The sequence below is a fragment of the Bos javanicus genome, chromosome 23 (genome assembly GCF_032452875.1).
Source record: "Bos javanicus breed banteng chromosome 23, ARS-OSU_banteng_1.0, whole genome shotgun sequence".
Taxonomy (NCBI): domain Eukaryota; kingdom Metazoa; phylum Chordata; class Mammalia; order Artiodactyla; family Bovidae; genus Bos; species Bos javanicus.
The window spans coordinates 19,867,611-19,883,307 of record NC_083890.1 but is presented as its reverse complement, the minus strand read 5'-3'; the positions used below and the strand labels follow the sequence as shown (position 1 = coordinate 19,883,307).

General features: G+C 39.5%; 1 protein-coding gene and 1 non-coding gene across 2 annotated transcripts in view; one reads left to right on the top strand and one right to left on the bottom strand.

Moving 5' to 3' along the window:
* LOC133236356 (24-hydroxycholesterol 7-alpha-hydroxylase) overlaps nt 1-15,697 on the top strand; it is an 85,660-nt gene that overhangs the window by 22,576 nt on the left and 47,387 nt on the right. The window contains exons 6-7 of the mRNA XM_061398346.1: nt 274-381; nt 8,008-8,098. Of these exons, the coding sequence (XP_061254330.1) occupies nt 274-381; nt 8,008-8,098 (199 nt within the window). The remainder of the gene's footprint in view (nt 1-273; nt 382-8,007; nt 8,099-15,697) is intronic.
* Nucleotides 14,352-14,458, bottom strand: LOC133237069 (U6 spliceosomal RNA). The gene has a single exon (XR_009733105.1). It is a non-coding gene; the product is annotated as a U6 spliceosomal RNA (small nuclear RNA).

Genomic DNA, 15,697 nt, shown 5'->3' with positions numbered 1-15,697 from the left:
TAAAAAATAAAGTGTTTAAAAAAATTAAGCCAGGATTTGAACCAATGTGGTAAAAGTATTGAACCTCAGAGTCCCTACTTCCAATTACTATTCTACCAGTAAGTATGTAAATCCCTTCGCATGCCTGAAATCACAAACCTAAGAAAAGCAAAAATAGTATCTTTCAGATTAAAAAAAAATGTTCTTTTCAGATTAAAGAAAGATAATCTTTATTAATATCAGTCTTGGTCACATAGCTCTGGTTTGACAATATTTCTTTTTTTTTTTAAACAGACAGTAATGCAGGCTGTACTTGACCTCCTAGAGATGGAAGCAAATGAACAGAAGAGTCCTAATTATGGGCTCTTACTACTTTGGGCTTCTCTGTCCAATACTGTCCCTGTAAGTATATTAGTAAAGGAAGGCATGCATTTCTGTCTACTGTGCTTTCAGTTTTTCCCTTCATTTTTCTTCCTTTTTTATAATTTATTTATTTGTTCATTTATTTTTGGCTGTGTCAGGTCTTTGCTGCTGTGCGAACTTTTATCTAGTTGCAGAGAGCGGGAGCTACTCTCTCGTTGCAGGGCGTGGGCTTCTCATTGCAGTGGTTTCTCTTGCTGCAGAGCACAGGCTCTAGCGTGCAGGCTTCAGCAGCTCCCAGGCTCTGGAGCACAAGCTCAGGAGTTGTGGTGCACGGGCTTCATTGCTCCACGGCCCGTGGGATCTTCCTGGACCAGGGATGGTACCTGTGTCTCCCTGCATTGGCAGGTAGATTCTTTACCACTGAGCCACTAGGGAATTTAAAAAAAAATTTTTTTTTTTCACATGTTATGGGGAAGAAAATGACTGTAATGGATTTGGTTGTGAGATAGGAAAACAAAACTAAGTGCCTAAGGAAATCTGTTAAGATTACAAAGGAGACACAGCAGAGATCTGAAATGCATTCTGTTCTTTGTAAGGCAGCATGTAAGAGGCTAAGGGAAAACTTCGCACTTTGGGGGCAGATGTGACAACACCTGTGTATGGAGCACTTTCTGTACTTTCCATGTTGGGCAACGTGCTTAATATCAGTGCTGCAAAGATTAGTAAGTCTTGACCCCTGCCATTTATTGGGGAGAGAGTAGATAAATGGGTAGTTCAGTTAAAATTGAGCTGAATCCAGGTATCCTAGCCACAGCATAGGATCTTATGGAGGTAACAGACTCTGATCCTCCGTTCCCTTATTGGTAAAAAGGGATAGTAAAAGTCCTAGTGTGGTCCTAGGTTTGAGCCTTTTAATAGTCCATAACCCTCATTTTCTACAAGATTATTGTGAGGATTCAGTGAGATAAACCAGCTGCTACCCAGGGATCATGAGTTCTTTGTCTTCCCTTGAACCCATTCTCCTTCTGTGTATCCTTCCTGTTGGCATGATGTAGACCTGAAGCCTCCCCATGAGTGAGCTGGTGACATTAGAACTTACCATACTTCTAAAGAAAGAGGAGTGTGTGTGTGTGTGTGTGTGTTTTTCTTTTGCAGTCACAGATAAGATTTATTATAGCAGAAGGATACAAAGCAAAATCAGCAAAGGAAAAAGGGGAGTGGGGGGGATGAAGCCCAGAGAGAACCAGGTACAAGCTTCCAAGAGTCTTCTCCCTGCAGGGTCACGCAAGACACACATCATTCCTCCAGCAATTAAGTTGTGACAAACTTTGGGAAGTGTTATGAACCAGGGAAGCTCATTAGAGACTCGGTGTCCCAGATTTTCTTGGGGGGTTGATCACAAAAGCACCCTCTGCCTAGCATCATCAACATTCCAGACTCTCAGAAGGTATTCCTTATAAGCATCATTGTTTGCACAAAAATGTAGATGCACCGAGCTCCTCTTAGCAGTTCGGGTGGTGGGGATGAGAGCAGAGATTTTTGAACTGTTTCCTTTTAAAACTGTTATGAATTAGAATAAAGCTACAAGACTTGTCTGACACTTCATGATCGATGCACAACTGTTTCCTGTGTCAGGAAGACTTTATGTTAGCTTAAGTTGCACTTATATAATTTGAGAGTTTAAAGGTTAAACTTTTTATGTGTTTGTTTTCTACTAAACAGGAACTTTTAACCCACGTATAATGTTAAATGTATTCTTTTTTCTTCTAACAAATAGAAATAAGATGTGTTAAGTATTATTTGTTTCTCCTTCCTCTGGTAAAAGTTATGGAAGGCTTTCTAAGTATCAATATTTTGGTTTCCTGTAACCCATTATAAAGAAACTGAAAGTTGCTCAGTCATGTCCAACTCTGCGAGCCCATGGAGTATATAGTCCATGGAATTCCCTAGGCCAGAATACTGAAGTGGGTAGCTGTTCCCTTCTCCAGGAGATCTTCCCAACCCAGGGATCAAACACAGGTCTCCCACATTGCAGGTGGATTCTTTACCAGCTGAACCGCAAGAAGGGAAGCCCAAGAATACTGGAGTGGGTAGCCTCTCCCTTCTCCAGTGGATCTGCCCAACCCAGGAATCAAGCTGGGGTCTCCTGCATTGCAGGTGGATTCTGTAAAGAGCAGAAATAGAAATTCTGGCTTCTCTGCTCGAGTGTGTGTCAGTCACTAAAATCTATATTTCATCTAGGGTAGGAGAAATTAAAAACAGTCTACCCTTTCCCTTTCTTTATGTACCTCTAATACTCTTCTCTGATTTTTCCTTGTGCAGTTCTTTTGGAAACTGATTAAGCTAGAGCAAAATTAAAAGGCAGATATCAAAAGCAACTTCCAAAGCAGCAACAAAACAGTCACTCCTGTCACAGGATTAATTTTCAAGATCTCATTAGAAAGGACCCCCTGGAAGAAAGGGACACAAAGCCCCATTGATCTGACCCAGGGGAAGTCAGTTTTTTGGAATCTGTTCCTGGCACTGGTGCGAAAGAATTTAAATCAATAATTTCAGAAAGCAAGTGTCTGATGATCAGTGAAAGTTCTGTCTTACTGGTTCTTGTTGGCACTTCTAAGAGGGAGCTGGCATGTAGGCAGAGACCCTGAACTGGCTTTCGAGTCAAGTCCAATGCCTAATCACAGCGTCATATGAGAGTGGGCCATTGTTTAACTGCGAGCCGTATGTCCATATCTATAAGATAGGATGAATGTTATCTGCCTCATAGGATATTGTGAGCATTATGTTTTTAAGGAGTGGCAAGTGCCTTATAGTCCCTGGCTCAAAAAGCATTCACTTTCTTTTCTTATAAAAAGCAACACCATGGTTTCAATCAGTCATTTTGTTCAGTGGCCAACTAATAATGAACTGCCTTGGCTTCCAAAACTTGACCTCTCAGATGCCCTAGGGTGAGAGTAGCTACTGCTGTTCCCAGCTTCTGTAATCTCCCACCGTGGCCGGGAGAGCCTCCAAAAGCCCTGCCAGAGGTGTGGATTATGGGGCCTGTGCTTCCCTGGTGTCTGGATCATATTCTACTCTCTGCTGTGTCTCAAGGGCCATGGAACTCAGAGCTCAGGCATCAGATGGGCTTGGTACAGGGCACCAGGAGGCTCTGTTATGAGACCAAGGTCTTGGTGAACTTCGGTGGACTGGTCCAAGACATTAACCATGATTTATGAAATTATTTCTACAGGAAACCCATTTCCAAAGTCCAAGAAATTCCTGACTACCAAATAAACTTTTCAGGAACATTGTTCCAAACCAATCACAAAGTTGATGTTTTACCTGTTCAATCTGCTTCTCTGAAGCTCTTTCTAAACACTTTCAGTGGTGACGATCCCCCACCCCTCCCCAGCCCACCCTCAGTTCCCACAGCATTTATTGTCTGTACCATCTGCTGCCTGTATATTTAGCTCATTTTTTTCTCTTGTCTCTCTCTCATACTTTCAACAGACGTGAAAGTCCTTTGGGCAGGAAGTATATCTTCTGTAAGTTTTGTGTTTACCATGGTTGGTGGAAGCCTCTGTGGCCAGTTATAGAGAGTCCGTCAATATTTGTTAAGTGTTTCATTTGTTGGTTGGTTTGTTTTAATTTGGCTGTGCTGGGTCTGAGCTGTGGCACACGGGATCTTCGGTCTTGGTCACGCCATGTGGAATCCTTAGCTGCAGCGTGCGAACTCTCAGTTGTGGAATGTGAGATCTAGTTCCCTGACCAGGGATCCAACCTGGGCCCGTGGCATCGGGAGCTCAGAGTCTTAGCCACTGGATAAGCGGGGACGCCCCCTAGTAAATTTAGTTCTGAACGGAAGAACAAATGAGGCTGAAAAACACTCTCAGTTCATCTTGTCCCTGACTCAACGGGCAGAGCTTTCCTCCCCATCTCTTCTTTCCTATATTCTTACCTTTTCAAGATGATGGAGAGGCATTTTGGTGGCTGCTTCTGAAGCTCAGTGAGTCCAGTGGTCCTTCTTCTTTTTCCCTAGCCCTCACCATGGATATGACCCCTCTGACAAAACATGAACTGGTATTTTTGGGAGAAGTTTTGAACTCTTTTGCCAAATGTGGTGCACAACAATCCCAAGGTCATGTATTCTTATTTGTTGATTCAGTAATGTGTATAAACTTCTTACGCATCATTGCTCTTCTCTGTCCCTTTCTGTTTAAAAGAGTGATTTTTTTAATTTAAAAGATTTTATGTAGAATATAATATAGATTTTTAGAAGAAAATCTGTTAAGAAAAGAGGCATCAAACACAGTAACTAACACCACTATACAACCATTTATAGTTTAACTGAATTCCTTGAGTTTGCTTTAAAAATAAGTAATAGCCAATTTTAGTCAATCTCTAAAACTGTAATTAACCACATAAAACTTTATTTTTTTTAAATTTGTTTATTTTTATTTATTTTTTTATTTTATTTTTAAACTTTACATAATTGTATTAGTTTTGCCAAATATCAAAATGAATCCGCCACAGGTATACATGTGTTCCCCATCCCGAACCCTCCTCCCTCCTCACATAAAACTTTAAACCCCTCTTTTGTATATCTGAAAATCTATGCAGTATCACTAAGATATATTTTTCCCGCACTTGAACTCTGAGTCTTTAATTAACAAGTCCTACTGTATAGCATAGGGAACTATATTCAATATCCTGTATAAACCTTAATGGAAGAAATATGAAAATATATGTAATATTGTATTAATTTCTGCTGTATGGCAAAGTGATTTAGTTGTATATACATGTATACATGCTTCCCAGGTTGATCAGTGTTAAAGAATCCACCTGCCAAGCAGGAGACACAAGAGACACAGGTTCATTCCCTGGGTTGGGAAGATCCCCTGGAGGAGGAAATGGCAACCCACTCCAGTATTCTTGCCTGGGAGAATCCCGTGAACAGAGGAGCCTGGTGGGCTACAGTCCATGAAGTCACAACTGCAGCAGCTGAGCATGCGCACACCCACGTGTATACATATATGTACAAATATATACAACTAAAATACTTTGCTGTACAGCAGAAATTAATTCAACATTATAAATCAATTTTACTTCAATACAATAAATTAAAAAAAAAAAACGGATTGAGTATGGAGTGGCTATTAATTAAATCCAGTAATTCCAGTAATTCAGCACTTCCCCTATAGATAATGTATAAAGGGCCCATGTCGGGAGAAGGTGATTAGAGCTCACTGAGCATGTTTCCTCTAAAAATGAACTAGTTGATATCTTGGGTAAATGTGTCCTAATCCGAATACACCACACAGAGTGAGTGGATCTTGGGCTTGTAGAGGGCTCAGTTCTCCATTCACTTGCATATGTAAACAGCACTGTATTTATCCCCACAGTATCAGTCTATTGTCACAAAGGGGACAGCAATGAGTAGGATGGAATTTGGTTTTGTCCAGGCACTTCCCTGGTGGCTCAGTCAGTAAAGAATCTGCCTGCAATGCAGGAGACCTGAGTTCGATCCCTGGGTTGGGAAGATCCTCTGGAGGAGGGCATGGCAACCCACTCCAGTATTCTTGCTTGAAGAATCCCCATGGACAGAGGAGCCTGGCAGGCTGCAGACCAGGGGCTTGCAAAGAATTGGACGCTACTGAGCGATTGAACACAAGCACTTCCTTTCAGTTGCTTGCTCTTCCTCTTCTGACCACAGAGGGGAGCATTGGGATCATTTAAAGACGCTTAGCATTCTCTCAGGACGGACAAAAAAGCTTGAATGACACAAAGTGTTAGACATCTGAGTCTTTTCAGGATTGGTTTTCCTAGATGAATTCTTTCACAATATGTGTTTACAAAAAAAAAAAAAAAAAAAAAGGATGAGAGGGAAACCAAAGCTTCTTTTAATGGTTTGGTATGTTTTCTTTAATGTGTAATCTAAAATAGAAGCAAAAACATCTACCTGAACTAAGGGGAAAAAAAATTTATTTTTCAATTAGATTGTAGTTTATTTGGGGCTTCCCAGGTCGCTCAGTGGATGAAAATCTGCCTGCAGTGCAGGAGACGCCGGAGATGTGGGTTCAATCCCTGGTAGGGAAGATCCCCTGGAGGAGGTCTTGGCAACCCACTCCAGTAGTTTATTTACTATACTGTGTATAGTTTTAGGTGTACAGCATAGTGATTCAGTCTTTTTTCAGCTATGCTTCATGATATGTTATTGCAAGGTAATGGGTATAATTTCCTGCGCTGTCCAGGGCATCCTGTTTCTTATCTATCTTAGTAATTTTTATCTCTTAATTCCATACCCCTAATTTGTCCTTCTGCCTTCTCTCTCCCTTTGTTAGCCACAATTTTGTTTTCTATGTCTATGAGTATGTTTCTGTTTTTCCTGTACATTTATTTGTTTTTTTTTTTTTTTTAGATTCTACATATAGGTGATATCATACAATATTTGCCTTTCTCTGTCTGACTTATTTCATAAGCACACTATTCTCTAGGCCCATCCATGTTGCTGCAAATGGCAGTGTTTCATTCTTTTTATGGCTGAGTAATATTCTATTGTGTATATATACTACATCTTCTTAATCCAATCATCTGTTAATGGGTAATTGGGTTGCTTCTATATCTTGGCTATAGTAAATGATGCTGCTATCAACACTGGGGTACATGTACTTTTTTGAATTAGTGTTTTCATATTTTCTGGATGTATACCCAGGAATGAAATTTTTGGCTCATGTGGTAGTTCTAGTTTTAGTTTTGTAAGCAACCTCCATACTGTTTTCCATAGTGGCCACACCAGTTTACATTCCCAGCAGCAGTGTACAAGGGTTTCATTTCCTCCACATCCTCTCCAGCATTTGTTATTTGTAGGCTTTTTGATGACAGTCATTCTGACCAGCGTGAGGGGATGTGTCATTGTGGTTTTGATGTACATTTCTCTAGTAATTAGTAATGTTGAGCATCTTGTTCATGCACTTGTTAGCCATCTGTATGTCTTTGATGTTTAGCAGTATAATTTTATTGGTTGGTGGTATTTTCTTGGTTGTGCTATTTTCTTATACCACAATGAGGAAAGATGTGAAATAATTTTGTTTGGCCTAGAGCGAGAACTTGCAAACATACTGTATTCAGTAATACTCTATAAACTTGCAAGCATCCTTGCTCAATAGGGTGTGAAAGAACCCTATTTTTGGTATTGAGTTTATGAGATTTTAGATATAGTTTCTGAGGCTTATTTAAAATTACCATGTTTCATTTGCAGAGTATATGATTTGCTAATTTATTTGTATTTCAAAGAGACTGAATCTTTAAAAATATCTTTGTTTTGGACTAACTTGCTTTAGTGTCATAACTTGTTTCTGAAATTCTAATATGTGCTGGTATAATATTTTATATTGCATATTAGTAAAATAAAAATCCTGATTTTCCCTTTTTTTTTTGTAGTGAAGATAGTTTACTCTGTATAAACAATATAGTAAAACTGTAGTGGCAGAATAAAATTGTAAAGTTAACCCCTCAGAGATATATAACATCTCTTTGTTCGTAACATCTAGTTGTTTTCAAAGATACTCTTTACTAACGTTTTTAAGTTTAACTTCAATATTTTAACTGTTTGTGGCTAATCCTATGTATTCTTTTGTTCACCTTCAAAGGTTATATTTTTTGACACATGTTTTTCTTTTTAAGGTTGCATTTTGGACATTTGCATTTGTCCTCTCTCATCCCAATATCCACAGGACCATTATGGAAGGCATATCATCTGTGTTTGGCACAGCAGGTACTAACACTGAATTAAATTGCATAATTGCAGTTACATTTAATAATGTGTGCTTGTCACACATTCTGGGCAAAGTTAAATGCCCATAATTTAATAGAATTTCAAAATAATCCAAATTGAACATAATTTATATGTTTCAAAATATAAATTGATCAGGTAGAATCTTAGAATTTAATTACTGTCAAGGATTTTAGAATTCATCTGGACCAACTCCCTTGTTTCCGAATAATGAAACAGAGAGATTATAATTTGCCCAACTTTCCTGATTAAACACAAGTGTAATACACAGGGCTTTTCTTCTAATCTCCTGGCCCATTGCCTCAACTGAACTCCAAGTCCATAGTTTTGGAATTCAGGATTTTCCAGATTTTATAAAAGTAATATGGTGCATATTCTTTATGCTACTTAACAGTACTAATGGGATATGGATGATAGTTCCAAAGGAACTTTTAAAATGTTATAATTTTTAAAGGTTTTGTGGCTTTGAACTGCAGGTAGAGATTTCTACTTTGCCATTTTAGTTCAGATTTGAGCTCATCAGTTGTCATCTGTTTTAAAAAAAAAAACAGAAGCTTGAATGGAGAAAATTCCAGTCCTTGTTTATTCAGCGTTATTTTACCGGTTTGAGAGTGGATTTACCAAAAAAAAAAAAAAAAACTTTAATATGTCAAATTATGTATTCTGATGTGAAAAAGAAACAAAAAATGACATGGTCTCTTAGAAGAACACAAAATAATAGGGCAAAGTGGTGTGATGACAATTAAGTTATTCCCTTCTCCCCTTCATGATTGCTGAAAATATTTTATTTGGATTTTTAAACTTATTTTGACTACTTCCTTTCAAGTTAAGCCAAATATCAAATTGGCTTGGCCAACATGGATATGGAAGCCATATTACCTCTGAGATTTGAGTGTGAATCGGCCACTGCTAGGTCATATTTCATGGAAGTGATGAGCATTAGAATCATTGAGTCCTGACAATGCTAACAAGTTAGATTCTGGAATTATTACAGTGGTGGATGTAAGACAAGATGACTTGCGTTTATGGAGCTTATATCTGCAAAGCTAAGGGAAATGTGCGTGCCTGCGTGTCTATAGATGACAAAGGAAATGCATCCTTGGTCATCACATACTCTCCTTTATCTTACCAGAGTCTTTTCCTGACTCAGTGTTCTCCAAAATCCTGGTCTTTCAGAAATAGAAAGGTAGTATGAGTAGAGGTTGGAATAATATAAGACGTCTACCTGACCCAAAGGCCACAGTAGAAGCATAATGTTTATCAAAATTTTTACTGCGTTTGAATCTTGAACTCTAAAACGCAGTTCTAAAGGAGAAAGACAAAAATCTTTTGTCTTTTTCTATATTCCTGTTTTAGAACCTGTGCTTCCCTGGTGGCTTAGAGGTTAAAGCATCTGCCCGCAATGTGGGAGACCTGGGTTCGATCCCTGGGTCAGGAAGATCCCCTGGAGAAGGAAATGGCAATCCACTCCAGTATTCTTGCCTGGAGAATCCCATGGACGGAGGAGCCTGCTGGGCTACGGTCCACGGGGTTGCAAAGAGTCGGACATGACTGAGCGACTTCACTTTCACTTTCACTTCACTTTATTCTCCTCTAACAGGCTTCCCAGCGGGCGCTAGCGGTAAAGAATCCTCCTGCCAATGTAGGAGATGTGAGAGATGCAGGTTCAATCCCTGGGTTGGGAAGATCCCCTGGAGCAGGGCATGGCAATCCACTCCAGTATTCTTGCCTGGAGAATACCCATGGACAGCCGAGCCTGGTGGGCTACAGTCCATATGGTCACACAGAATTGGACAAGACTGAAGTAACTTAGCATGAACACATTCCCCTCTAACAGAAAAAAAAAAAATCTTCAAATAGGTATCAGTGTACTAGCTATATTGTGTCAGTGCTTTCAGTTTATAAGACTCTTGTAGAATTGAAATTAGTCGATAATGTATCAAACATTTTTTGCCATGCTTATGCAGAATCAGTTCATGTCAATTCATGAATATGATATAGCAGTTCAAGAATTTAGATAATGGGAGAGGAAGCCACAGATCTTTGGAAGTTACTATCAGGGGAGATACCCATATGCCCAAACAAAGGATTCTGTCAAGGAAGAATATTAAAAGTGGATGAAATAACCTGACACAGCATGACATTTCTCCCATTTTTATGCTTTTGTGAATTTCCAACTCAGAATCTCACTAGCCTCACTACTAGAGCCCATCTCAGACATTTTCCCCAACTTTCTTATACAATAAGTCTTAGGGTAAAGCTGCTATTGAATAGCTGGTCCTTTATGTCTGGCTTCTTTCATTTGGTATAATGTTATATTTTGTATCATGATGTTTTAAATTAGCTGATTTTCATGTTTCAACCTTCTTGCCTTCCTGAGATAAATCTTTAGTCATGGTGTATAATTCACATAAAACATATGATTTTTATATATGTTGCTGGATTCAGTCTGTTAGTATTTTGTTGAGGAATTTTACATCTTTATTAATAAGATATACTGATTTATAGTTTTCTTTCTTGTGATATCTTTGTCTAGTTTTCCTATCAGAATCAGTTCAGTTCAGTTGCTCAGTAATGTCTGACTCTTTGCGACCCCATGGACTGCAGCATGCCAGGATTCCCTGTCCATCACCAACTCCCGGAGCTTACTCAAACTCATGTCCATCAAGTTGGTGATGCCATACAATCATCTCATCCTCTGCCATCCCCTTCTCCTCCCACCTTCAATCTTTCCCAGCATCAGGGTCTTTTCCAATGAGTCAGTCGTTCACACTGGGTGGCCAAAGTATTGGAGTTTCAGCTTCAGCATTAGTCCTTCCAATAAATATTCAGGACAGATTTCCTTTAGGATGGACTGGTTGGATCTCCTTGCAGTCCAAGGAACTCTCAAGGGTCTTCTCCAACACTACAGTTCAAAAGCATCAATTCTTCGGCGCTCAGCTTTCTTTATAGTCCAATTCTCACATCCATACATGACTACTGGAAAAACCAAAGCCTTGACTAGATGGACCTCTGTTGGCAAAGTAATGTCTCTGCTTTTTAATGTGCTGTCTAGGTTTGTCATAGCTTTTCTTCCAAGGAGTAAGCATCTTTTAATTTCATGGCTGTAATCACCATCTGCAGTGATTTTGGAGCCCAAGAAAATAAAGTCTGTCACTGTTTCCATTGTTTCCCCATCTACTTGCCATGAAGTGATGGGACCAGATGCCATGATCTTACTTTTTTGAATGTTGAGTTTTAAGCCAACTTTTTCACTCTCCTCTTTCACTTGCATCAACAGGCTTTTTAGTTCCTCTTCACTTTCTGCCATAAGGGTGGTGCCATCTGCATATCTGAGATTATTGATATCTCTCCCGACAGTCTTGATTCCAGCTTGTACTTTATCCAGCCCAGCGTTTCTCATGATGTACTCTGCTAGTAGTTTAGTGGGTAAAGCATCCACCTGCAATGCAGAAGACCGGGGTTTGATCCCTGGTTTGATCCCCTGGAGAAGGAAATGGCAACCCACTCCAGTATCCTTGCCTGGAAAATTCCATGGACAGAGAAGCCTGGTGGGCTATCGTCCATGGGGTCTCAAAGAGTTGGCCACAACTGAGTAACTAACACACACACTCTGCGTACAAGTTAAATAAGCAGGGTGACAATATACAGCCTTGACGTACTCCTTTCCCAATTTGAAACCAATGTGTTGTTCCATGTCCAGTTCTAACTGTTGCTTCTTGACCTGCATACAGATTTCTCAGGAGGCAGGTCAAGTGGCCTGGTATTTCCACCTCTTGAAGAATTTTCCAGTTTGTTGTGATCCACACAGTCAAAGGCTTTGGCATAGTCAATAAAGCAGAAGTAGATGTTTTTCTGGAACTCTCTAGCTTTTTTGATGACAATTTGATTTCTGGTTCCCCTGCCTTTTCTAAATCCAGTTTGAACATCTGGAAGTTCACAGTTCACATACTGTTGAAGCCTGGCTTGGAGAATTTTGAGCATTACTTTGCTAGCATGTAAGATGAGTGTAATTGTGTGGTAGTTTGAATATTCTTTGGCATTGCCTTTCTTTGGAATTGGAATGAAAACTGACCTTTTCCAGTCCTGTGGCCACTGCTGAGTTTTCCAAATTTGCTGGCATATTGAGTGCAGCACTTTAACAGCAGCATCTTTCAGGATTTGAAATAGATGAACTGGAATTCCATCACCTCCACTAGCTTTGTTCGTAGTGATGCTTCCTAAGGCCCACTTGACTTCGCATTCCAGGATGTCTGGCTCTAGATGTGTGATCACACCATTGTGGTTATCTGGGTCATGAAGTTATTTTTTGTATAGTTCTTTGGAGAAGGAAATGGCAACCCACTCCAGTATTCTTGCCTGGAGAATCCCACGGGGTCACAAAGAGTTAGACACGACTAGCGACTTCACTTTCTTTCTTTCTGTGTATTCTTGCCTCCTCTTCTTAATATCTTCTGGTTCTGTTAGGTTGATACTATTTCTGTCCTTTATTGATCCCATCTTTGCGTGGAATGTTCCCTTGGTATCTCTAATTTTCTTGAAGAGATCTTTAGTCTTTCCCATTCTGTTGTTTTCCTCTATTTCTTTGCATTGATCGCTGAGGAAGGCTTTCTTATCTCTCCTTGCTATTCTTTGGAACTCTGCATTCAAATGGGTATATCTTTACTTTTCTCCTTTGCCTTTAGCTTCTCTTCCTTTCTTAGCTGTTTGTAAGTCCTCCTCAGACAACCATTTTGCCTTTTTGCATTTCTTTTTCTTGGGGATGGTCTTGATCCCCGCCTCCTGTACAATGTCATGAACCTCCATACATAGTTCATCAGGCACTCTGTCTATCAGATCTAATCCCTTCAATCTATTTCTCACTTTCACTGTGTCATCATAAGGGATTTGATTTAGGTCATACCTGAATGGTCTAGTGGTTTTCCCTACTTTCTTCAATTTAAGTCTGAATTTGGCAATAAAGAGTTCATGCTATGAGCCACAGTCAGCTCCCAGTCTTTTTTTTGCTGATTGCATAGAGCTTCTCCATTTTTGACTGCAAAGAATATAATCAGTCTGATTTCAGTATTGACCGTCTGGTAATGTCCATGTGTAGAGTCTTCTCTTGTGTTGTTAGAAGAGGGTGTTTGCTATGACCAGTGCATTCTCTTGGCAAAACTCTGTTAGCTTTTGACCTGCTCCATTTTGTACTCCAAGGCCATATTTGCCTATTACTCCAGGTATCTCCTGACTTCCTACTTTTGCATTCTAGTCCCCTATAATGAAAAGGACATCTTTTTTGGATGTTAGTTCTAGAAGGTCTTGTAGGTCTTCATAGAACTGTTCAACTTCAGCTTCTTCAGCATTAGTGGTTGGGGCATAGACTTGGATTACTGTGGTATTGAATGTTTGCCTTGGAAACGGAGATCATTCTCTCATTTTTGAGACTGCATCCAAGTACTGCATTTCAGTCTTTTTTGTTGACTATGACAGCTACACCATTTCTGCTAAGGGATTCTTGCCCACAGTAGTAGATATAATCATCATCTGAGTTAAATTTGCCCATTCCAGTCCATTTTAGTTTGCTGATTCCTAAAATGTCGATGTTCACTCTTGCCATCTGCTGTTTGACCACTTCCAATTTGCCTTGATTCATGGATGTAACATTCCAGGTTCCTATGCCATATTGTTCTTTACAGCATTGGACCTTGCTTCTATGACCAGTCACATCCGCAACTGGGTGTTGTTTTTCCTTTGGCTCCATCCCTTCATTCTTTCTGGAGTTATTTCTCCACTGATCTCCAGTAGCATATTGGGTACCTACCAACCCAGGGAGTTCCCCTTTCACTATCCTATCATTTTTGCCTTTTCATACTGCTCAGTCATGCCTAACTCAGTTAGTTGCTCAGTCATGCCTAACTCTTTGCGACCCCATGGACTGCAGCCCACCAGGCTCCTCTGTCCTTGAGATTCTCCAGGCAAGGGTACTGGAGTGGGTTGCCATTTCCCTCTCCAGGGGATCTTCCTGACCCAGGGATTGAACCGAGTCTCCTGCTCTGCAGGCAGATTCTTTACCAACTGAGCTATAAGGGAAGCCATATATATATATAATGAATTGGTTACCACAATAAATTTAGTTAATTCCATCACCACATGTATATTCTTATGATGAGAACTTTTAAAGACCAACTTAAGTATCAAATATATAAAACAGTATTGTTAGCTATAGTTACCATGCTGTATGTTACATCAGCGCAACAATATGGGATACTTTGCAAATTTTAGTTTCATCCTTACACAGGAGCCATGTTAATCTTCTCTGTATCTTTGCAATTTTAGTACATGTGTTGCTGAAGTGAGAACTGTATTATTCTTCTTGGAGTTTGTGTCTTCTTAGGAATTTGTCTATTTCATGTAAGTCATTTAACTTGTTGGCATACAATAGTTTATGGTTTTCCCCATAATCTTCTTTATATCTGTAAGTTCTCTAGGAAAATATCTCCCTCATCCATGGTTTTAGTAATTTGTGCCCTCTTTCTGTTTTCATGGTCAGTGTAGGTAAAAGGTTGTCAATTTTTTTTTTTTTTTGGAGAGCTAACTGACAGTTTTGTTGATTTGATCTTATTTTTACTATTGATTTTCTATTCTCTATTTCATTATTTGTTTCAATCTTTGTTATTTAACCTTTTGTCTCTCCTTACCGATATTCTCTAGTTCTTTACACACAATTTCTTTAATTCTTTGAATATATTTAAAATATCAGATTGAACAACTCTCCTTAGTAAGTCCAATATTTGAGTTTCTTCAGGAATAGTTTCTGCTGATTGCTTTTTCCCTGTATGGTCTATGTATGCTTGTTACACATCACATTTCATATTTTTGTCATGTGTCTTGCAATTTTTTGTTGAGAATTGGGCATTTAAAATAATATACTGTGGTAACCCTGGAAATCAGATTCTCCTCTCTGTTCAGAGTCTTTTTTTTTTTTTTTTATTGCCACTTGTTATTTTTCCTTGTTTGTTCACAGAAGTAAACTCTTAAAAATATTTGATATTGTTAAATGCTATGTGAAAAAGAAAACAGCAGATTAGGGATGATCAGGAGTGCCAGAATTGGAGAAAAGTGAAAGTGGCTCAGTCATGTCTGACTCTTTGCAACCCCATGGACTATACAGTCCATGGAATTCTCCAGGCCAGAATACTAGAGTGGGTAGCCTTTCCCTTCTCCAGGGGATCTTCCCTACCCAGGGATCGAGCCCAGGTCTCCTGCATTGCAGACAGATTCTTTACCAGCTGAGCCACAAGGAAAGTCCAAGAATACTGGAGTGGGTAGCCTATCCCTTCTCCAGTGGATCTTCCCAACCCAGGAATGGAACCTGGGTCTCCTAGATTGCAGGTAGATTCTTTACCAAATGAACTATCATAGAAGCCCAGAAGGAGGTGGTAGCATTAAATAGTTGGATCAGAGCTGACCTTCCCGGAAAGCTGAGATTTGAGCAAGGACTTACAGATGGTTAGGAGTTAGCACATATCTGGAAGAGAAGCCTGTTAGAGTTAGATATTGCAGGTGCGGCCTCACTGCATTCTCACAAAATCCTTGCAG